The sequence below is a fragment of the Bombus vancouverensis genome, chromosome 7 (genome assembly GCF_051014615.1).
Source record: "Bombus vancouverensis nearcticus chromosome 7, iyBomVanc1_principal, whole genome shotgun sequence".
NCBI lineage: Eukaryota > Metazoa > Arthropoda > Insecta > Hymenoptera > Apidae > Bombus > Bombus vancouverensis.
Genome location: NC_134917.1, coordinates 9212337 through 9236767, shown reverse-complemented (window position 1 = coordinate 9236767; position 24431 = coordinate 9212337). Strand labels below are relative to the sequence as shown.

General features: G+C 34.0%; 1 protein-coding gene across 2 annotated transcripts in view; it reads right to left on the bottom strand.

The window, feature by feature from the left end:
• Positions 1-24431, bottom strand: part of LOC117159055 (trace amine-associated receptor 9) — a 54643-nt gene that overhangs the window by 12716 nt on the left and 17496 nt on the right. For both annotated transcript variants that reach the window (XM_076620044.1, XM_076620043.1), the window contains exons 2-4: positions 12493-13080; positions 10650-10775; positions 177-293 (exon numbers count right to left, since the gene is read on the bottom strand). In XM_076620044.1, coding sequence (XP_076476159.1) covers positions 177-293; positions 10650-10775; positions 12493-12720 — 471 coding nt within the window. In that variant the 5' untranslated portion in view covers positions 12721-13080. The remainder of the gene's footprint in view (positions 1-176; positions 294-10649; positions 10776-12492; positions 13081-24431) is intronic.

The window sequence follows — 24431 nt, the reverse complement described above, 5'->3', positions numbered from 1 at the left end:
CTTCAAGTACATTTTCCTATTATCCGATCTTATTTTGCACACTATTAATTGATTAAATTATTATTGATTAAAACCATTATCTAAAGGTCAAGAAATATGAAAGTTGGAAAATAAGAAAACATTCAGATATGTACTTTTCAAGATAATAGCGTAAAATGTGATTTAAAAAATTTTACCTTTTTAGATGTGTGTTTATGATAATGATGCGGGTGTAGCATACAAACGTAACGATCAATTGCCATACAGACGAGGATAACAGCGCTCTGCTGAGTTAAAGCTCCTCTAAGAAGTGCCTGAAACAATAAAATTTTCACAATTGTAAACAAATCCATCCAAATTTCAATTGATATTCATTTAAATTACAAAGGCAAGATGTTACGTATTAGCAAATACGAAAACAAATATACTCCCTCGTTCTTTTCTTTTTTGTTTGGAAACCGTATTCAAATCACAAATCAATACGAAATACAATTCAAGTAGTACAACTTAACGTTGCGTTGGTCAGCCATTTACAACTCGACGATGTAATCAATTCCCTGATACAATTGTCGATTGAATTCTGCTTCGAAAGCAATCTTCTGATTCTGTTTCACGCGCGCACTTTTCTATTCACGTTTCACTTTTCTATTCTAGCAATCTAGCATGTTCCAGCACGATTTTTCGCTTTTGGTCTACATTCTACACTTGATCATATTTTTGCCAGTTATACCATTACTGGATTGAATATATTATAATTATTTATTACAAAAGGTCCACGATTTTCATCAATATACTGAACACTCAAAGATAATATTTGTGATTCTTTTCATTAACGAGCTTGATTAACGTTAACAGGTCGTTTACAATTACGAGAAAGTCAGAATCACAGAAATGCGGATGAGAATATATACACACGTTGAAAGCTCAAGCTAGTAGAAAAATCTGACAAAAGGAACTTTTTATATAAACCAAGTTTGTCACGGGTTTTTACTCGTACGTGCATTTTTCAAGCTGTCTGAACAAATACAGATCGGCGAGCAGAGACAGCACGTATCCGCGGGCAACTGTCACACTCCGTGAATACGAAGATCAACCGGACTAATAAAGATAAGCAGCACCTTGCGAAAAAACATATCTTACAACTGGACTTATCCATTTATAGAGAATCTGAAGAAACAAAATTCCACGCAATGCACATTTCTCAAAAATATGAATTTGTACAAAAAACCCCAGTCGACTTATACCGTTTCTTGCTACACTTTCCAAATCCTCCTATGCACTAGCCGGGACATCTCACGCAACTGTATCCAAACACGCTCTTAGGGGCAATATTATAAAAATCATATTTTGCAAGTTCTTCATGTACGCGCGAAGCATTCTTTGTGTACCAACAGAGCTTAAGCGGGTTAAAGAAGATCTCCCGCTTGAAATCAAAATGTCTAGTTTCGAATGTGATGTGCCAAAGGCGACACAACGTGATTCGATGAATCAGTGACGTTGGTGTATCCATAAAGTAGCGACCACGAAGAATGGAGTTAGGGGACGAGAGACGTCAGAGGGTAGTATACGTTTAAGATGGTTGCCATGGTGACCGTTGGCGTACAGCCAGGAAAAAGCTCTGATAATCTGGAGGGGCTAGGATCGCCCTGGCCTCGTTTCGGGCTATCCTCGAGACACTCTCGAGAGACCTTAACCGAATATTTTCACCACAAAACGAATTTACTCAATCGTTCCTCTAAGCAATTCACAGCTCTTCAATCTCTTGGTTAGTTGCTTTACCCGAACGAAAAGTCAGGCTAACTCTCATCCGATGGAGACGAAAACAGTAGGGCACGGAATTGGAAATGTATCTTTCTTACACTGATGCGTGTTATCTTCATGCGTGACGTTACTGTTATTGTTGACAAGTATGCTACGTGTTTATATCGTTCCTCCAAGTAATTTATAACTCTTCGATCTTTTTATTAGTTAATATGAAAAAATCAGGTTGGTGTTTATACGACAAGGATAAAGACTAGTAGGGTACACAATTTGAAATGTTTCTTCCTTGCACTCTACAACTTTATATTTAACATTATTGTTACTGCTAACGAAGATAATACATGTCTACGTCGTTTCATTAATTTAAAGGAAGACTAGCATAAGTTAAACAGCAATGAATTTTGTGAATGAACTTTTGAAAACAGTTTTTGCGGGTTTCTGCTGCATTCAATATTAAAAATATTTCATAAAGCGTAGAACATATGATAGGTGAAATTCGATATTCTGAGTAGTGGGTGGTATGGAATAGCATTGAACATTCCAACCAAGGCTTAAAGGAGAAGAACGACAGAACTTTCCAATCAATGTAACATAACAAAGTACTTGCATTTTGATTATAATATTTTTTAAAAATTATTATTTAATTTATTCTTGTTTTGTTATATCTATTATTGACATCTAGATATTATAATATTTCATTGAAACCTATAATGGTAAGAGATATCAATGTACAATTTATTCTATCCCATAAACTGTCAAAACTTTTATATCGTGATCTAAAAACGTCTGCTAGTAATTGCTATCTGAAGCTTTCCATTCGTATTCGTATTCATTCGATATTGTACAAAGTCTTTTTAGATTGGTAGCATCGCAAACCATACCTTTTGTATCACGTGAACTGAATAATTCACACGATGATTTTATGTCAGCAATAAATGTTGTCGCTTGCGTTATTGGTTCTAGGCGAGGCAATAAAGTATTTCCCTCTCAATTGTGGCATTTTCGAGATATGTATTGTACGAATGTGTCACGACATAGAATTTTCTCTTAATTTATAATACATGAAATTGAATGTAATTTAATACTTTTATGATTATGATGATATCTATAGTTTTCTACATTCCAATAAATTAATAAGTTATTATTTTTACAATGTTGCCAATTTCATTGTTCATCGAGTTATAGGTGCTGCTATAACGAAATGTAAAATAGTTTAGATAAAGGAATATTCGCACTTTTACATAAAACATTTAGGACAAAATGATATAAAATTAATATCTGTATATAAATTTACATACAACAATTTACTGTAATTAATATGATTCGTCACAAAACGTAATCAATAGTTTTAGAAATATGATAACATCATAATGAAATACAGCATCACAGGGACACATTTAATGTATTGTCTGCATCATCTGGTGCCAAGTAGTCTAGTTGTACTCCATTATAAACTCATATGTCATTTTATATGATTTTATAGTGAATTTATAATTTCATAATTTATATAACTTTATAATTTTATAATTCATATTATGTTATATGCATGAATTCCTATTTGTTGCAAAACCATGGTATCTATCAAAGTTCATTCCTTTCTACAGCAAGTGAAATATTATATCCTTCTTTACATAAGAACTTCTTTTCCATTCTTGAAGTTTGAATTTTTAGAACCATCGACACGTGTCTTGTCTTTTAAATCAAAATGTTCCTAGTAGTATCTCTGCTCTCACACACACACACAGGATTGACAAGGCTGGAAGAGAAGTTTCAGCAGGCTCTGCGTAATTTTTATTCAGTAATGTTAAACATTTGATTCAGTAATTTTATTGAGCGCAGTGATGAATATGTATTTGATCCGTTGTACTGAATTTATAATCGTTATTGGGTTATATCATGATTGAAATGATGAATGGCATTATTATATTGCATACCAATTATGGAATCATTTTTAAACGTTATATCTTATTACTAGTTATCTATAATCAAAATCATGTCTACAACACTCTATTTCTTCAGCGGGTTCTATTAACGCAATGTTTTATGATACACATGATTATTATACGATTTGAATAATTTTGCAACTTTAATTAAAAAAACTAATCCTCGTGAACTGAATTAAGTGGACACTTTTTGGTCTCAAATAGAATCAAGTCGTTCGTCCAATCAAATTTTGGCATATTTTGTTTTAAAAAGTTAAAAATTAATTCTATCCACTACTGTGCATATGTAAATAACTGTAACGGTAAGAATTAGCAATTCAATCATACGAAATAAAGACTAATAAAAACATATGCCGGAGAAGAGTCAGGAACAGGGTTGTGGGCGTTTGATAGACCTCCTTTGGAGTTGTCCATCGTTGTGTGATAACGAAGATACGGCCTGATGCTACGAGTATGGACACTACCGATTCGACAATCAACAGCGGTGGTTGGGCACTTGCGATGTTAGTGACGTTGGTCTTAGGTTCCATGACGAATCCACGGTCAACGGGATGAAAGATATATTTGCTCTAACTCAAACTCACTGATTGTCAGGCGCTGCTCCCTTCGTCGGTGGGATCTCAAGAAAGAATGGATTTTCGTCCCAATGATGCCACAGAGGAAAACTATGATGGAGTGTGTCTAAGGACACGAGATCATCGGATTTGTCGGGTATAGCCCTCGTTCCGAAAGTAAGAGAAATTGACGTCGCTGTCAAGTGGTCAGTTTGGGACAAAGACTGTCTGTCCGTTTGGAAAATCTTAATTGCCGGAAAAACCCGTGTTTTATAGCGAGTCCTCGGGCTTACTGGACTTGTGCTGTGTACGTACCTCAACCTCAGGTATTCATTGTCCGAAGGAACCATTGGCATGTTTTACTGTCAGATACCTCTATGGGTATTTCCTTTAATGAGGATCATACTATCGCTCCACACCTTTGTTAGGCGCAGCGTTCGTCCCGTTGACCGCGGCTACGTCCGGCGACTGATGGTCGCCTTGAGCCCAAGTTTATTATCACAAATCGCAAACAAGTACAATTGGGCAGGATAACGGCAGATTGTTTAATTACGACTGTAAACTTTAATTACAATTTTACGGATTTTCCCGAAGTTCCAGAGGGAAGGCTCCGGTGTCCTTTCATCTCCGACATATAATAATAAAATAATAACATAGCTAAACGCATGGATCTTCTCAATTTGAAAAATTTTTATCAGATAAAAGAAAAGTTTATCTGAATTTCATAGAAAAATATTCCTTTTATAGAAGAAGCTTATCTGAAAAAGTTTTTATTTTATAGGATATCAAAATACATCACTGTACATTTTTAGGTTTCCAAGACCATTTCAGTATTTTAAAACATAAATTTTAGAAGCAAAAATACAGTAATATCTTATCTTTTGATCCGTATCATTTAAACAGATATTTAAAAAAAATTTAGAAAAAATATATTTTCTAGCATGGAATTTAAAACTTTCTGATAATTTACATGATAAGTTATCGTGGATATTAAACCAGATGTCCATCCTTAAATCATTATTTATTACTAATATTGATAATAATTAACGACCTAAGTCACGCTTATAGTTTACAAGTTTAGAATCGTTGCTAAATGCCAGATGTGTGAAATAGTTGACAGTAAAATGAAGGTTATATATTAAACCGGAAAATAATATAACCGAATGTCTGATTTTACCAGGATCTTAAACTTCTCAAGTATCGAAAATACGATGCAATAAATTTCACCGTTACATTACGTCAAGCAAAGTTAAAGTAGAGGAGGAAGAAAAAGGGGAAACGAAAGCAAGATTATGATCAGGAACTTCGATAACGTGTAACTACCAACTAGTGGAAGAAATACCGGAAAAGGCACCGACTGCAGGAAGCACAGCTGCAAATTCCTGACGGTGATAATTTCCTTAGCGCGGTATGAACAGGCTGCTGACATTTCCCACCCATTTTTCTTCGATTTCCGCTAGGAAATTCCCTAAGACGTAGAGGTTGGTGTACCGCGGTGTAACGTAATAAAATAAAAAAGATATATGCACAATAATTCGCACCACCTATTGAATATCGATTATCAATAGAACTAAAATATTACTATAGTATAGGGGAAAACCCTAGGTAATTAAGAAGGTCTACTTGACGATGGGTCATCCACGTCTATGGAATATGTGCATGCCGGGTATACAGTGTAGTATGGAGGAAAAACCCTAGATAATTAAGAAGGTCTACTTGACGATGGGCCATCTACGTCTGTGAAACATGCCGGGTATACCGGAGCCATGGTATGAGAGGTTGCCGTGAGACAGTTGAAAGGGAGAGTGTTGTCAGCGTTGTCAAGGAGTATGGTCGGCGTGAAAAAGAGCCGTTATGACGAGAGGAATGAATGATGATTGCGTGTATATAGGCTAACGGAGCATCATATTTGATTTTGTGTTGACGTGAACGATATTGAAAGAAATCATACCGTTACCAAACCTATTAGCACTATATTTTGCCACATTACCATATAATTTGACACTATATAAACTCATATTATACATGTTTTTAATCCTAAATTCCCATAACAAAAGATAATCTATATTAAATTCCACGCATTTTTCTCAGTGAAGAAAGATATTAGAGTTTTTACTAATAAGCTCGTAAAACCTCACAATTTCAAAAAATATAACAGCAGACGGATAAGAAATTTCATTTCACCCCCGTTAAAGTTTCGTAAAGTCAGCCCCGCCATTCTTTTTGTTGAGTCAGCGCGAACTGTGGTGAGCGCGATTCGAACGTTGCACGATCGATCGGTGACATATGAAAGAGCTTTCTCGCCGGCCGATATATCAATCGCTAATGTAAATTTGAATTTTTATATGTTCGATTCGGTCCTCAGAAAATTATTGCTAGTGAAATTTTTCCTCTCCTCCTCTCTTTCTGTCGTACATAGTTCACGTGGGCAATTAACTTTCCGATCCTTCTCTTTTTGGAAGAATTTGCATATTATAAAAATTTAAAAAAAGAATAGAAAAGTTATTGGTTGGATAATATTTTTATAGCTAATACATTTAAATTCCAAAAGTATCATATGATTCTAAGTGAAGTTCAACGTAAAAATCACAACATAGTATCTGTATTTGTATTGTTTAAAAATTAAAGCGAGATAACAGTTTGTTACTTTTACTGAAATTTCTTTAGGATATGTTTCTGTAATCTTTTTAAGTACGAGTCCTCCATGAAAATGTGTGATCTTCAGCTTAAGGCAATCCCCAAAAAGAGTTGACTCACGCTAAGCTGATGCATCATGTCTCGCACACGAAGCGTACTACTTTGTTCCAAGACCAATTTTTAGCAGATTTCCGGGGCATAAAAGTAGCTGTAAATTAAAGTTACTGGATTTTGTTCGCCGTAATTCTGTCTAGTTCAGTCACTGTTCAAATAGAGCCGTAACTTTGACTCTCTTAAATTTCAGTTTAATTACCATCAGTTGTAAACGAAATATAACAATTCACCAAGGATTATACATATTATACCGTTAAATATAAGGTGATTTAGGACAATGTTTATTCGACAATAATTAACAATTTCAAAAACAGATTTGTTGTAAAATTAGCATTAAAAGTAAATTTATTCTTCAAGTTTTTAAAATTTATTCTTTAAAATTCTCTAAAATTATACTTATTCGATGTTCCAAAAGTGGAATTACTCTTTTTTGTTACTCTAGAATTTATATAGCAGTTTCTTTTTCTGTTATTAATTTCCTAGCTTTTGTTGCACATACAATTTCTAATAGTATAACTTTATTGCGTGTTCCTTGCTAATGGAATCCACGTAGTAAATTTTGTTTCCTACTTTTCTCATTATCTTCCTATGTTGCTTTCGTCTTTAGATACTAAATACTTTTTTACTTGTTTTTCTCCTTGTCTGGTTCATTTTTTTAGCTCGGTTTCATTCTTGTCTAATATATGTCTAGTATATATCTCGTCTCTATTCTCATAATCATATATCTTCTTCCGTCTCTATTTACCACGAAAAAATTTTAAAATTCACAAAATTATAGGATAGTCGACGAGACAAAGAATTATATATTTTCTATAGATGAACCATATTTATACAAAATTTAAAAAAATTTTAATTTTTTGGATTCTTTAATTTCCCTTGTCGACCAAGGATCAATACATTCGAAAACTGAATGTGCTTTTTTAATTTAAAATCTATAAAGTGAATGAAGTAATTCCGAGAATTTTTGGGCTAGTCCCAATAGCTACTGTGGGAAATTTCCTCTGGCTCTTAACAATTTGGCTCTTAATTCTTTAGACAATTAGTCTCTCGAGTAGCAGTGCATGGGCGCCTGCGAAGAACCTTCGAAACCTTCTAATTTACGGCACGTATATGTGCCCCAGCAACGAAAATAGTGGTTTCTTTAAAGTTTAAAGTTTCGAGACACGTACCAGTATCTTTTTTACCAATCACCAGATCCCTCGTGTTACAGAACGTAAACTGTACTTGCAGCAAAAAATTTTTCGTTTGAGGCTTTGTTTTCGAGAAAATAGACTTTGAATTTTCGCTCGATACGCGTGCGGTACGTTATAACGGATCTCACTGTAGATCGTTGTCTCGATGGAAAAATTAAAAAAAAAATTAAAAAAAGAAAATTTTTATTCTATATTTTCGACTTCTTTTTTCGCGTAGAATCACCCCCTTTCCGCTTGTACCACCAGTTATCAACCACCCTGTATATAATATTGAAATAATAAAGAATTCGTGATATTCGTGTTGCTCGTAGCTTTTAGGCATGAATGAAGTAATACAAGTAAACATTGCGCATCATACTCCATATTCGTAACAGAAACTTCATAAAGTACTGTCCAACTTGAGCTCACTTGGAGCCCCTTCTACTTTGCTTGATGAGAGTATGTATTACATACTCTGCGCTAATGCAGAACTACTAGTTTGTTGTCTTGTGTTTACACACGAGGTAGACAAACCAGGAAATTGTATTATAACAAATCTGTCAATTTTCTTGAAGTATCCGTATCTTACGTCTTACGGCAATAACAGATAAGCAGAACGTAAAGGGGGACTTTTGTGAATTACGCTGTCATAGAAAAATGAAGTGAAGGACGTGAAAAACAGCACCATCAATATGCTTACGAATAAAATAGAATGTCACATACATGTAGCTTTGAAACTATGTATAAAGGGTAGATGGAATCAAAGAAGTGCGAGTGACACTTTTCTGATACACAGGAAATTGAGTTTAAAATTCAGATGTGTTTTAAAAGTTCCAGGTAATATCGTTACGAAAATTGGATCACATTTCACATTTGTCTTTCAGTTTGAAAATTATTGAACGTAACACATTTATTATATTTGTATTTCTTTGGTATTAACTTTCTTTTGAAATCAATTTTTTATTTTATGAAAAAAGACGCAAAGAAACATGAAATAACATATTTCAGATAAAAATAATTATTAAACATTTAACTGCGTATGGAGTAACAACAATTTTAATCATCTGATTTATAGAAATCGATTATTTAGATCTATCGTATTAATATTTAATTCTACGCGACTCTCGTTTAATCATTTCTGTTTTTAACACGAAAGTATTAAACATGTAACTCACATCTTTTTGTCTCTAAATGCCTCAGGTAAAGCGTGTTATTTTAAATAAGACAAGGTTATGCTCATACATATTTCAATGAACTGTCAGGAGTGACAAATATGTTATTTTACATAAAACTATTGTTCCGCTAACGGTCAACAGCTTAATGGTCAAAATGCCTATAAAGCAATAAAGTAAACAACAAAACTGTTGATCCTGACCTTGAACAAACTTTCTAAGCAATAAAAATGAGCATTATAATAAGTGAAATTATTGTATTATTTTTACGTAACATTTTGCCTTATTCTATATGTCAGAGAAGCGTCAGGAATAGAGTTGTGGGCATTTGCTAGATCTCCATTGGAATCGCCATCGCTGGGTTATAACGACGGTACGGCCTGATACTACGAGTATGAACACTTCCGATTCGACAATCAACAGCGACGATTAGGCACTAGTGATAATGGTCTTAGGTTCGATAACGAATCCACGGTCAACGGGAGGATAGATATACTTGCTCTAATTCAAACGTGTACTGATCGTAAGGCGCTACTCCCTTCCTCGATGAGGTCTCAATCAGGAATGAATCTTCGTCCCAACGACGCCACCGAGACAAACTCTGGTGGGGTGTCTAAGTACACAAGATCCTCGGATCGACGTCGCTGTCAAGTGGTCAGTTTGGGACAAAGACTGCCTGTCCGTTTGCAAAAATCTTAATTGCCGGAAAAACCCAGGTTTCATAGCGGGTCCTCGGGCTAAGTGGACTTGTGCTGTGTACGTGCCTCAACTTCAGGTATTCATTGTCAGAAGGAACCGTTGGAATGTTTTACTGTCAGATACCTCTATGGGTATTTCCTTTAATGAAGGTCATACTATCGCTCCATGCCTTTGTTAGATGAAGCGCTCGTCCCGTTGACCGCGGCTACGTTCGGCGGTTGATGGTCGCCTTGAGCCCAAATTTATTATCACCAATCGCCAACAAGTACAATTGGGCAGACTGACGGCAAAGTGTTTAGTTATAACTGTAAACTTTAATTACACTCTTACGGATTTTCCCGAAGTTTCAGAGGGGAGGCTCCAGTGGCCTTTCGTCTCCGACATATACATAACAAAGTATAACAAATTATAAAAATCAAAGAAGTGTGGGAGACTTCAAAAAATAATCTTGTTCTAAACGTATATTACTATTAGATAAATAAATATTTAACAAATTTTACCGTTCAAATTCCACAATTATAATATATATAATACATATTATATGTATAATAATATTATATGTATATGAAACACGAGTAACAAACAACACATACAGTTTATTATAAGCACGAATATTACCTGTATTTGACAGACGACTTCACCATATGGCCAACATCCGTAGACGGCTGGTAAGAAGCCGAATGGTGTAACCAGAAGACCAATAGCTAGGTCGTTGCTCGCCAAACTTGTAAGTAAGTACTTTGGCTGCAATAAAGTTGAAGAGAACCTGTTGATCGTTTAGATTACATTGTTGGGGTGTTATTCATTACGCAAATCAATTTTGAATGGACTTCATTGAATATCACCTCGTATCAATTGCCCCTATTTAATGTTACATTCTATACATTGTTAGTAAAAACTTTAATGGCAGTTATTCGATAAGCTATTGATTTTTACTCCAATTACTTTGGAACTAGATCAGTATTAAAAATTCGATCACATTTCTATAGTTTCATTCGTTTTTACTACTCTCTCATCACATTTCGGATAAATGATCGTTACACTTTTTGTTCGTTAAGAGTATACTTCAATGTCCTGCATGCGTTTCCAAGCGAGACCGAAAATGACCATTTCCTACCATCCTACTTTTCTCAGTTAGTGATTCATTGCGCGAATGCCCTACTACTGCTTGTCACTAATCATCGACTACCATTCGTTCTGTACCAACGGAACAACTGCATGGACATCCATAAAACAAACAAAAAAGATCTGGTTTTCAACACAGCCTAACAGACACATTCAAATTATGGAAAATTCTAACGTGCCCTGCAGTTGACCAGTACACCAGACAGAAGCGAAATAATGCTGTCACAAACGGCCCCTGGCTTGTGTGACATTTTTAACACACGACACGAATACAAATATAGCATTCGTGATGGCATACGTAATAGTGAACAACTGGATGAATAGAAAGTAATCAGAAAACATAGATTTGAGGAGCAAGTGCTTGAACAAATTTACGTAGGGTGTTCCATTCTAATTTCTACACGGAAACATCTTTAAATCTGTAAAGTATCGAAAGGAAATGTATCAATTAATTTCGATCTATATTATTAAAATTTCTATGACAAATATAAATATTTGTGTCATAATAGAAGATGCTTCGTAAGTTTCGAAATGAATTCTACTTAAATAATATGTGTGTTTGGTAACTATCGTATTGTCATAAATGAAAAAAAAGATTCTTTGAGAAGATGGAACAGTAATTTTAAATTATATCTACTATATACACTATTTGCTATAAATATAGTCATATAGCATATATACTATATCAAATGGAGATATTTTGTTTTTATGAACGGCTATAAAGATACATGATATCATTTTATACGTGTTATTTCTTAAAAAGTATTAATTTCTAGAATTTTGATAATTTGGAAAAAATATTGATTAATTTAAAATAAATAATATTATATCTAAAAGCAAGAGATTTTTCTGAGAGATGTTGTCGTATAATTTTTTCAATAAACTTATTTCGTACTATCATTTTTAGCTTTCTTTCATTGCTCATTCCAAATCCATTCTACAGGCATTTTATTCACATACATCCAACTTAAGACTCTATTTATGGAGCATTCCTAAAAAATTGGTAAATTAGGAAAAAATCGGTAGTACTATGAAAGGAACGTTTGAAGATTCTCTTCTGTTTAACGCCATATGAAAGTATCTGCTACAAATACGATTAATTTCCATTGTAAGACTACTATCATAGATATAAGATCTGATGGTATGCCGCTGGGAGTAGCCACCAACATGTTATTTAGCAATTAAGCTAGAAAAATTTACCAAATGTCCAACTGGACAAATTGTAAAATATAAATTAAATAATAAAAAAAATTTAAGATCTTTACACATTTCTATGTTATACACTCATACATACGATAAACTACTGATATAAAAAATTCGAAAGAAATGTACTCACCTGTGCGTGAATGTATTTGCTGTATCGTCTGCTGTTTATGACGCATATTACTAGCAGATTGGCACAAAGAATACCGAGACTGAGTGCAAGAATTAAAGCGGCGCGTAACAATTCCCCTGGGCCTGGTCCAGTCCAAGTGCCTTCGGATGTGTCCCTCCGCCAACAGCTGCTGTTGCTCAACGCAGGTGCGAGCAAGATCGTTTGCTTGTGCTCCATGTCTCTTTTCATGAACGTTTTTACTTTGAAAATTTTTATTTAATCTCCTAGCCCAGACGAGACATTCGCGTCTCGTATGAGGCTGGGCTGGTAAACGCGTTTCCCGACAATGTTTCATCTCTGCCGCACTGCTGCCCCGGCTAGGCTCGCTTCCCGACTATTTAATAATATAACTATATTAACTTTCCTCATTGTCACGAATCAAATAACTTGTGTATCTCGGTAGATAAAAAACGTGTTTGACATCCACCTTTCCATTAATTTAAAATCACGAATCAATTCATATTCTTATCTCGGATTTTCGCTATAAAACTGTATTCTCAGGTGGCACATAATGCCAAGGCACGATTGATTAGATTACGATTAGGGTATCTGTAACATACAGAAACAAAGTTTAGTTAGCAATTTTGTCATTTATCGTTCATACATAATTATTAAGAAGCTTCGAGTTTTTATATTGGTTAATGTATTTTATAGATACTAAATTAAATTTAACTAGATTAACTGAAGAAATAGAATTTAAGCAGAATAGATTTGTTTTATCCATTAACAGGTATAGCAAATTTGGATATTCTGTATATTTTAATATCAACATTCTTTGTGTCTTGCATTCCCAAATTTCGCGCAAATGTATAAAAATCCATAGTTTATTTATTAAGCGTAATTATACAAGATAGTCCTAGGGAGTAACAGTCAAACATAACAGGTTGGCATTTTGGGGCGTTCTATGAACCTTTATTTACTTTACCGTCGCGGATGTGGCTAATATTTATCAGTACGAATTTTTTTTTTTATTTATTTATTTACATTTTACAATTTGTCCAGTAGGACATTTGGTAAAATATTATAGCTTAGTGATATAGTATTATAACATGTGGATGGCTACCCCCAGTGCCATATAATCATTTCATACTTCTGTCAGGTACACGTCCCTCCCGTGACCGTGGCTACGTCTAGTGATCCGCTATGTCACTTCGAGCCCGAACCCATCGTCATAAAGTCAGATTGGAATATTAAAACTATTCCTTATTTTTATTACTTAAGTGCAGCTATAGTAAAAGTCTGGACTAGGGTATCGGGGGTTTTCCCAACATTCCGGACGGGAAATCCCGCTGTCCTTCCATCTCCAACATATAATATGGCAAAAAAAAAACGATGTTTTAGCCTTCAATATCAGGCCCAATTTCGTGTCATTAAACTTTTATACATGAATAAGACTATAAGAAAAACATACATCAAACACGCGTTAATACGTGTGACATAAAGATTTAATTAATTCATTGAAATGACACAAAATTAAAATGAGCTTCATAGAAAAATTAATTCAATTTTTTACCGCTGTCAGTTTCGTATTATTAAGAGTGCTGAACATTTTGAAATATAATATTAGCAGCTATTAATTATATCGATTATAAACCTATTATTATATTATATAAATTATTATGTTACACATAAACTTGTAATTATTCCCTTCGTACTACATATTTTTATTATAACTTTTTAATAAACCTTCGAACGATCTATCTTGATATATAATATTTTGCTTCATTAAAAATGCAATGTAAACACTGCTTACATTTCTCGAGTATTCATGGATTCAGTAGAATACTTGTTAAGAATAAATTTAAAAAATTATTGCAATCTATTTTCTTCACAATCACGAAAGATATAAACATAATTCTTTTTGTTTTTTCTGGTAAATTGAGACTAATTTTCTTTTTTTTTTTTTTCTTTGGTAAATTGGGACTAATACAGTTTACTACAAATCGTTCTAATTATTAAGAGATTTTCCAATTTTTGTTTCAAATGATATTGCAAATGATATTTCAAACAGTGTTTCAGACGATGTTTCAAACGCATTCATGTTTCTGACATGCGGTTCTGGCGAAGTCAATCAATTTCATTCAGTCCAGCTTCACTGGAATCCCAGAAAGATTAAGGAAAGAAATACTAAACTAGAACACTCTATATAGTTATTTCTCTTCTGTCAGAAAATGTAATATCTGTCACAATCCTTGTACTGTCGTGTGCAAAGTGAAGAATATTCTCTGTGCTCGGGAATTCAGTTCTATAACATTAAATAAATATATACTTGAATAGTTATACACATAATATCAAACAGTTATTTCATGAAAAATTATATATTACACAACAACGAACGTTTCGAACGAAAAAATCTCTTAGAAAAGATATTAAGAGAAATATAAAAAATATAAGTACATGTGGAATATTTCAGAACATATTACATTTAACAGAATTATTTAACAATGAAAATTGTTTCTAAACAAGGAATTGGATTACGTAGATAACTTTATGTATTATATAAAACATAATTATATTACATAGAATATTATAAATAACGTGGTTTTGTTAACTTTCGACTAGAACTAAAAAAAAATAACGAAATTTGAATGTATTGGAATTTCGACTTTCGATGACGCAACAAAAATTATTCGGACCATTTCGTCTTCTACCACTTCTTCGTTTCATGCGTTTCATCGATTTTAGTACTGCTCTACAACCAATCTCAGAGAATAACATTTTTCCATACATACAATCCCCAATATTCACATACATTTTTACTGATTTTTCACATTTTCTGCCATAACCAGCCCTACTCCAAACATTAACCAAGCCAAATTCAATTCCAAATGTGTTTATTCCTTCATCGTTTTCAAAAACTTAACATTTCGATAATCTTCGATCTTACTACAAATAAATATTTTCTCTTAATCACTGTTTTCATCGATTTTCGCATTTTAATTTCTAATTCCTAATTTTCTACTATTTCTTAGTAATCCAAATTAATTGTTACGCTTTACGTGAATTTAACATTAAGTATCCTAATATATATGAACGAAGGTATACACAATTATAAAGGATATTTTCTTATCTGGTTTTCTGAATCCTACTCATTGTGTATCTTACATATTTCCTTCCGGTTCTAAAAGTTTCAGAATCTTTATCCAAATTTGCTTTTCCATGTTTAACGACCAACAATATTTTATATGCTCTATTGTGCTCCACTCTCGTCGCACATCAGGTATGTAGCTATTATATTTAATAACCCAGGTAAAGTATGTATACGTATAATAGAACTGAAGACAATACAGTACAAACTTATCTACCTTATAATACGTAGGAATGTTTAATCTCTTTCTACTGACGATCGTAATGCAAATGCATCTCTGACCGTAATCACGATACAACTTTAAGATTAATATAGATGCTTCGATTTACAAATATACAATGACTCTTTTTATGAATCTAAAGATTCGTTTTTAAGAAAGTCAATTTTGAAAATGTACTAAATTCATATTCGTTCGAGTGATTAGTATGATCAAAGTTTATCAAAAGTGTCTGTTCGATCGTTCGCGGAGAGGCAGGAGTCGTAAATTCTCGTTACGATACGATGATCGACGTCACGAATCAATCGATTCCCTATTTTCGGTTAGGATAATAGAAACGGTTGAATTGATGATAACAGTGAGTTAATAAATTAAAATATACACTTCATTCCAACAACTTTGAAGATTTAAGTATTTACGCGTGGCGTGTTCTCAGCGAAGTGTAACTAACAAGTTAATATGATGACTGATCAATGAACGAAAAATCAGACAAGATAATGACTGGTCGACAGATGAAAAATTAGAAGTTCAGTGACGATGCTATCTCGGAGGAAAGCTATCGATGTGTCCTTGACAGAAATTTTGCCTAGGAAAGTGAGGGCAACGGTCATCGCTGCTAATTGGATAAGGACAAGGTTGATGAGTAAACATGGGTACGTGCCGCCCCTAATTGCCCGTGAGGGGTATTGTACATGGGAAAACCCGCTTACCTGTGTTTTCTCGAAATGGGCAATAGGTCTAAAGCGTAATTCAACTTAAAAGATACTTATTGGGACTGAAAGATCTTAACTATGAAAATGCTAAGATTTATGATGAGACCTTAAGGCTATTGAGAATATGCAATAAAGATATTTAGTCATCTAGCGGCCATCCTGTCAGAGGTATGGAGTCTGGTTTGTGTAGAGAGTCAGCGGATGTAACAGAATCCTATAAAATCGATGATATACTCTAAAGATATTGAAAAATTTATATTAAAAGAATGTAATTATATCATTATTTAATTAAAAAATTAAACACTACTGTATTAAATAGTATTAAATACTACCATATTTAATTACACTGAAAGCCACTAAATATTTGAATAATTTAATGGCATAATAGTCTTCTGTGATGCGATTAAATTTACCGTCTACACGGGATATTTTCCGACAGCATTAAAGGTAAGGAACAAGTTGGATTTCGTGAGTTGTTCGGGAAGAGTAACATTTTCTAAAACTCTCTAATAATTTGTCATGAGAATGTTAACATTTCAATATTTCTTTGAATCTGTCTGGTGAAAGCCTGACTGTACAAATTCAACTGGAATACGTGGGTGACCACAATTCAGGAATAGGTTACGGTTATACCATAATGTACATTCAGTGCAATGAAAATACCACATATAATTCAGCAAATTTTATAGGAAATAATATGTGTAGCAATAGCAATGGAAAGAATTAGAAGGAATTATCCCCTTTCAGTACCTAATTTTTGATATAGATACAACGAATCTAACCATCTCGATATTAACGTCCGTAATTAACTTCGCTTTTGTATTTATAATAAAACTTCTCGTATTCTATTTTAGCATCTTACATCGTCATTTCCGCAACCACTTTTGTTAATATTTTCCATTACTACATATTTCTAATGTTATTTGCAGTCACTACTATTATTCATAATAAAAATAAAAAAAGAGCAATAAGACACTTGAACAACTGCTATTACCTAAACTAAAGACATTTCTAATTAATAAAAAAAAGTGCAACTTCAAAAATAAAATAGCCATACTTTCTTTAATAGCACCGTTGGACTGAGAGAATGTAGATATATTCAACATATTTCACAGAACTAATAATTTAACAGGAATACGATATAAGCAATATTAAAACAGACGTAATAATTCACTGGAACAGTAGAGAACAAAAGGAAATCGCTCATATATTAAATAAAATCACACAGCATCAAAGGTATTTTATACAGTCATAATAAAATTTCCTTTCAAACCATTATGAGAAAAACAAAAAGGAAGAAAACTGAAACCAGAAAGAAGAAATGTCCGGAGGCAAATCACGGCATAGGGTATAACGGCTCCCTTTTAATTATTGCGAAACCTACGGCTACTGAGATTCGTTCCGGCTCGTTAGTTACGTACGTCCTCGTTATTCAACTCTTGCTATCGATTTTTCTTCATTTGCGTTTTCTAAGTATTTCCGCCGATTCCGAATTCTTAACTTTCACATCTTCTCTGCATACCGATTTAACACCATAGACATATCTCGTCCAATTTATTTTACCACTCAGCCTACCATTCATCAAAATCTTTCAACGTACATATAACAGAATAGGAGACTATAACAATAGGAATTTTAACTGTTTTCAGTATTTACTTACTATGTTCGGTTTCATATATTACTGTAAGAGAGTCTTAAGCTAATATTTGATAATAACTGTTGAAGTAATTACTTGAAGAAAAACTCTACATCTTATCTTTTTGTAAACCTGCGACCCGGAAACCGTTATTACTAAGAGAATAGAATTTAGTAAAGCAAAAAAATTCAAAAGAAAAGGGATCCATATTATTGTACTCTTGAGTTGAGTTTTAGGTTACAAGGACTAGAAACAAAAGAGCTATAAGCAAATTGTTATTGCTGTTTCTTGTAGCCTTCAGCTACTTATAACTGTACTTATTTCAATATATTTTTCTATTACAAATTCATTCACTCTTTCCTCTACCAGTCAGCCTCAACAATAATCTTGTAATGACAATCATATTTTTGAAAAATATTTTCACGCGGTGTTGCATACAGTGACTGACAAAAATATTTTGGACACTTATAGAAACTTTTTATGATTATATTCTGTGTATTATATAAAACATAATAATACATAATGTATTTACATAAATTTTCATTAATAATATTATTAGATACGTTGTATAACTGCATAATTTATAATAAATAGCTTGTTTCATTAATACGATATCGGTTACAGCTAGGAGCACATTGATTGGTCTCTATTAAAAATTCTAATTACCAATCAGTGCGTCTAATGAATACCACGAAGGTGGAGAGATAGTACCTCGGCTAACACGATATGGATGAAATTTTAGCAACGGTGCAGAATTTCCTCCAGATCGAACCCTTCCGTCTCTGCTTCGTAACAGCTAAGTTTCTGATTTACTAAAGAAATAAAACCTAAGCAGATTTGATAGTTTGGATATTTCCTATATATTTTCGCATGTTTGGTGCACTCTGTGTACTACAGTACCTTTGAATTTCACCAAATTGTATAAATATCCGCATCTTACTAATAACTTATTACGATGTTAGATTTTAAACTTCCACGATGACTAGATGACATTACTTGTCGTTCTTCGAGCTTCGTTTTTTTTTTTCGATATTTTTAAAAGTATGTTGTGCAAGGAGACGCGAAGAAATAAACTGGAACATTCACGAAATATCGGTATAAAGTACAACGTACTATTACAATCATTGAAATCTGATTGAAATCTGGAGAATTAAAACTATATAATGTATTACAGTGTTTCAAGCGATTTATAATTATTAAATCAAATAATTATACATAAGTATATATATCCTTTAAGAATTCTGTCGAATTTCTACATCCAAGTTATGTATCATGCCTATTATATGTACACTAATTCATAGAACAAAGGGAAGGTTAAACTGCCAATTGAAATCATCCCCAACGAGTACTTTGTATCAACCCGACATTCCTAACGGTAGTAAGCATAAACCCTCGGTATAGACGAGTTAAGAGATTGCAAACTGTTATGGGAGCAACGGCTAGTGCTACTACTATATATGTGAGTTTATGATGCACCAATTGGTACGGAAAGATTAAGCTGTACGTCAAAGGTACAGAAAGATACTCAATTTTTCTCATATAGCGTAGATCTCGTGATAAGATCTTCAATATTGCGCCGTACGATACATTTGTGCTGATTTTTCTAGATTACTTTTCTAATAACTGTATTTGTACATAGTATAAAAGTTATATCAAATAATATGTATATTCTGCAGGTTAATACTCCACTGTCTCCCTAAGTATACAAATATTTTAAATTAACTGATTTAATAATTCTATGATTAATTTAAGATAATAGAAAATAAGATATTTCTGCGAAATTTTATGTTTTTCCTTATTCGAAAAGGCAAAACTGCAGTAGAGAGAACATTGAAGCCGTAAGAGACGAGGTTCTGGACTACTGGCGCACACATGATTCTTTGTCTTTAAAAGTTCTAGAACTTCGCAAGGAAATTTATTTAACTTTCATTGTCCCCTCAAAACGCTATACTCGACAGGAAACAGACGCGTTACAAGCCCAGGTTCCCAAAGGGTCATATACCTTATCGGTAACTCCTTCGCTCTTAAATTGACCAAGTCCGTAGGAAAATCTCGCACAGTTGCCAAACTGTCTCCCTGATTACATTCGTATCTCAACTCCCAGGGAAAACGCGATAAAGGTCAAATAGGACAGGGGTGCGCTACCACCGTTTTGGCCTCTTCGTCGCATTCTTGTTATAATGAAATCAAGTGTCTATTAGTATAATGAAATCAATCTGTCTCCTAACCCCGATGTACCCCAGGTAAAAGGCAATATAAGTACGGACGGATGGGCCATATACCCATGCTCGTTTACAACAAGGGAGGGGGGAGGGTAATTAAGAAAGGTATGTTTGACCATCGGCCATCCACATCCGTGCGCATACCAAGACGTAGTATATAAGGGAGTTGTGCAGAGCGTTGCAACCAGTACAGAAAGCATTGCAGAGAGTTGCGGATAGAATTGCGGACAAAGTTGTACAGAGTGTAACCAGAGAGAAGGTGTAGGAGATTTTTGTACTCTCTTACTCGCTACAATTGGGAGCCAGAGCCAGGACTGAACAAAACATTTTACAGAACTATTTGTGTGGTGATAGTGAAACTATGTTGAAATCAATTGAATCATTATCTACGATGAGCGAAGGATCAAACGCGGATAATGCCACTGTTGATGTCGCAGAAGGGTGCGTTGTGAACGATAAGTTAACGAGCATCCAAACAATGGAAATTGTGGAATTGAAAGCAGAACTTAAAAAGCGAAGATTAAAAATAACAGGTGAAAAAAAAGTATTGCAAGATCGTCTGAGAGCTTTCGTTGCCTTGGAGATTGAGCACGGTGAAGACGAGGAAGAAGAAGAAAATGAAGAAGAGCGCGACGTGTTCGAAACACCCGTGAGCGTCGACAGCGAGAACGTGCGTATTTCAGCGTTTATGGATGTGCCAAGGTGCATGAGCACGTTCAGCGGTGACGACGACCTCGGTATAAAAAGGTGGTTGATGAAGTTTGAGGAGATGTCCAATCTTCACAATTGGACTGATACGCAGCGCGTAATATACGCAAAGACTCTTTTACGTGGTTCGGCGAAATCGTTCGTCAAAGACGAAAGATGTTGTACACGTTGGCAAAAAATGAAGGAAATTCTGAGTATAAAATTTGAGGAAACAGTGGACATGTACGAGGTGCATAAAGAATTGTTGGATCGAATCAGGGACGAAATTAATTACAGAAAAGGGACAGATGATCTGCCGGTGATCGTGTCCAAAACAGCGGGGACTCAAATAGTCCAAACAATTCACGAACGTGGTCATTACAATATTACTAAAACGGAGCAGCTAGTGAGGAAGGAGTACTGGTTTAAGGACATAAGTCAAACAGTACAAAAGGTAGTGATGAGATGCAATGTCTGCAAGAGAGAACGATTAAGAGCAGCAAGCAATCAAGAGGAGTTGTTAAACACCACCGAAAGGAATGAATTGCCATTCGACACCTATCATGTCCTTCATATCGGGCCATTGCCCCTTACGAAGAAAGATCATGAGTGTATCTTTATAGTAGTAGATCAGTTCACAAAATTTGTTTGGCTGTATTCCACACCACGGACAGGTGTCACCAAGGTCATTAAGTCTTTAAAGAAGCAGTCTGTGCATTTTGGAAATCCAAGATTAATTATTTCCGATCAGGCTACGGCATTCATGGCAAGCGATTTTAGGGAGTATTGCAGAACGGAAAACATTCTGCATATTTGGGACACCGCTGGAATTCCATGGTCAAATGACCGGGTAGAAAGGCTAAGACGAACGCTTATTCCCCTAATAAGGAGGTTGTCTAGAGAAGAGCCACACGATTGGTCTAAGCATCTAAAAACGGCACAGAAATACTTGAATGCGACTCCTACTAGAAGTACGAACATTGCTCCATTTCAGCTAATGTTCGGAACACGGATAAGAATGCGAGACGATTGCCGAATGTGGCAGGTGATCGAGGAGGAGTGGGCCGCGATGTTCGAACAGGAACGTACTCAGGTGCAGATAGAAGCAAGGTCAAGGCTCGCTAAGATTCAAAACACAAGTAGATGGGGGTTTTCCTTACGGTAACGCAAAATGACGACATCGTACAAGACGGGGGATCTGGTGCCGATCAAGAGGCTGTAGGCCAGTCTCAGATTGAAAAATAAGTAGTATCTATGCGGCGGTAATCACAGCACATCTGGTCAGGAGGGAACTGTTCCATGTGAAAAGACAAGTCGAAAATATAGAATAAAATTTTTTCGTACAACGCTTCGTTCCAGAGAAAATCGAGCTTGAAAATTTGTCAAATGTACTTTAACTTAGCTAAGTACTGACTAGATAATAATGAATAAACAATCAGCAGTAGATTATTATACACGCGAAATTAAGTCAAAGATATAAAATAACATTTTTCCATTCAAGGTCTCGTTTTCAGAAAAAAAAGTTTAAACGCGTGTGCATGTGATATATTTTCAAATTTTTTTCTTAAAAGTGAAGCATTTTATGAAAACATGTTATTCTACATTTTTTACTTATTTTCACATGTAGTTTACTCTCTCGATTACTTACTCGTGTCCAATCTGGAATTAGCCAAATTTACGTATACTTGTCAAATCTTCAAAGTTAATGTTCACTCTTACAATTATCGCCCCAACTTGTACTTAGATGCTAAGGACGACGATTTTTGTCCTAAGAAAGACGTCAAAATTTTCAATTGGCTCGATAATAAAGAATGTAGAAACATAATTCTTGCGACACACATTATGAGGAAGGTCGAAAGGTCAACACATTCGGACGACAGATACGTTCATAAAATGTATAACACCTAAGTGTCGAACAGTCACATGGAACAAATTTTCGTCCTCAGGCCAGGAAAAACCCGAGACCTAACTTTCTTCGACCATTAAAACTTTCATTCACTGTTAAAACCATCCTCCGTCTTCTCCTCAGCATTGTTCGGTTCTACTACTTCTTGCCACCATCTCCGTTTTAAACAACCACTAGAAATATTTGTAACATTTCGAAGCAAAAATCTTGTAAGTAATTGGCCAGAATATATTATAAACACATTCATTTTTTTACACCTAACTTTCCGCACAAGGGGTAATTGGTATTTATGATATATACAGTTAGAAAAGTTTACATACAACTCGAACTTTAAGTATTTGACTTACCGAGGCAAACTAGAAGCGCAAATTATCACAGAAACGTACACATTTACAGATCAGCTTAGAATGACTATGAGTTTTAATATAGCAATGTATTTCCAGAATTAAAACAATGTATAAGAAAGCTCATATAACTCACGAAACTCTCTTATACTGGAAATTGTAAAATCTTTGATTTTGTCGGTGAATGAAACTGGAAACTTACGATGTTATGTTATGCCCATATGTTAAGGATAATCAATTTTTTAACAAGAAATAATGACGCAAAAATATAAGTACAACGTAGGAAACTTGTATCAGATTGAAATAATATAGTGCGAAGTTAGAATGGCGTAAGTTTCAAGTATAAAAGCTTTCGTAACTTTATGAATGAAGAAGAATGTATTTACAACTCGGGACAAAAAGTACTTGTGAATTTAAAACACTTTATGAACATGAATTGAACATGATTCCATACAACGTAAGATCAAATTAGCATATGCTAATAGTTTAAACGACAGAAATTCAATGTCATATTGGATACTTGAAGCTTACAGAGTATATTATCGATTTCTTAGAAAAATAACACAATAAATAATAGTTATTCGAAATAAAGATACTAGTATACATTTATTTTAAAAACTGAAATAGATATCATAAATGTAAGTTAAGAATTGAAATAAAGAATTAAAATTTTAGAATGTGTAATTATTAATTATTCTACTAATATAATTACTGTCCCCAAATTGAATTAAATGTTTTAAAAACATGTGTTTAAACAAGAAACAATTATTTAAGTCCAATAAAGTGCTGCTTGTAATATATATTAGACTTTGTATTGGTGGAACTACCAACTTCATAGAACTTTCTAATGAAATTGAAGTACATTGAGAAAAATGAGTAACTGTGACCGGGAAATTGCTTTCTCTACAGGATATAAGTAATACACAGGCTTCCAAGAGTAGTACCTTTGAATCGATTTTATTATACATCATTTAAGCAGTGATTTTAATTTGTGTTAATTGTTTTTATCTCTACGTACTCTACTTAATTAAAGAAGATACAGCAAATTCTGTTTCATAAATATTATGTTTTCATGATAAACAAAGTT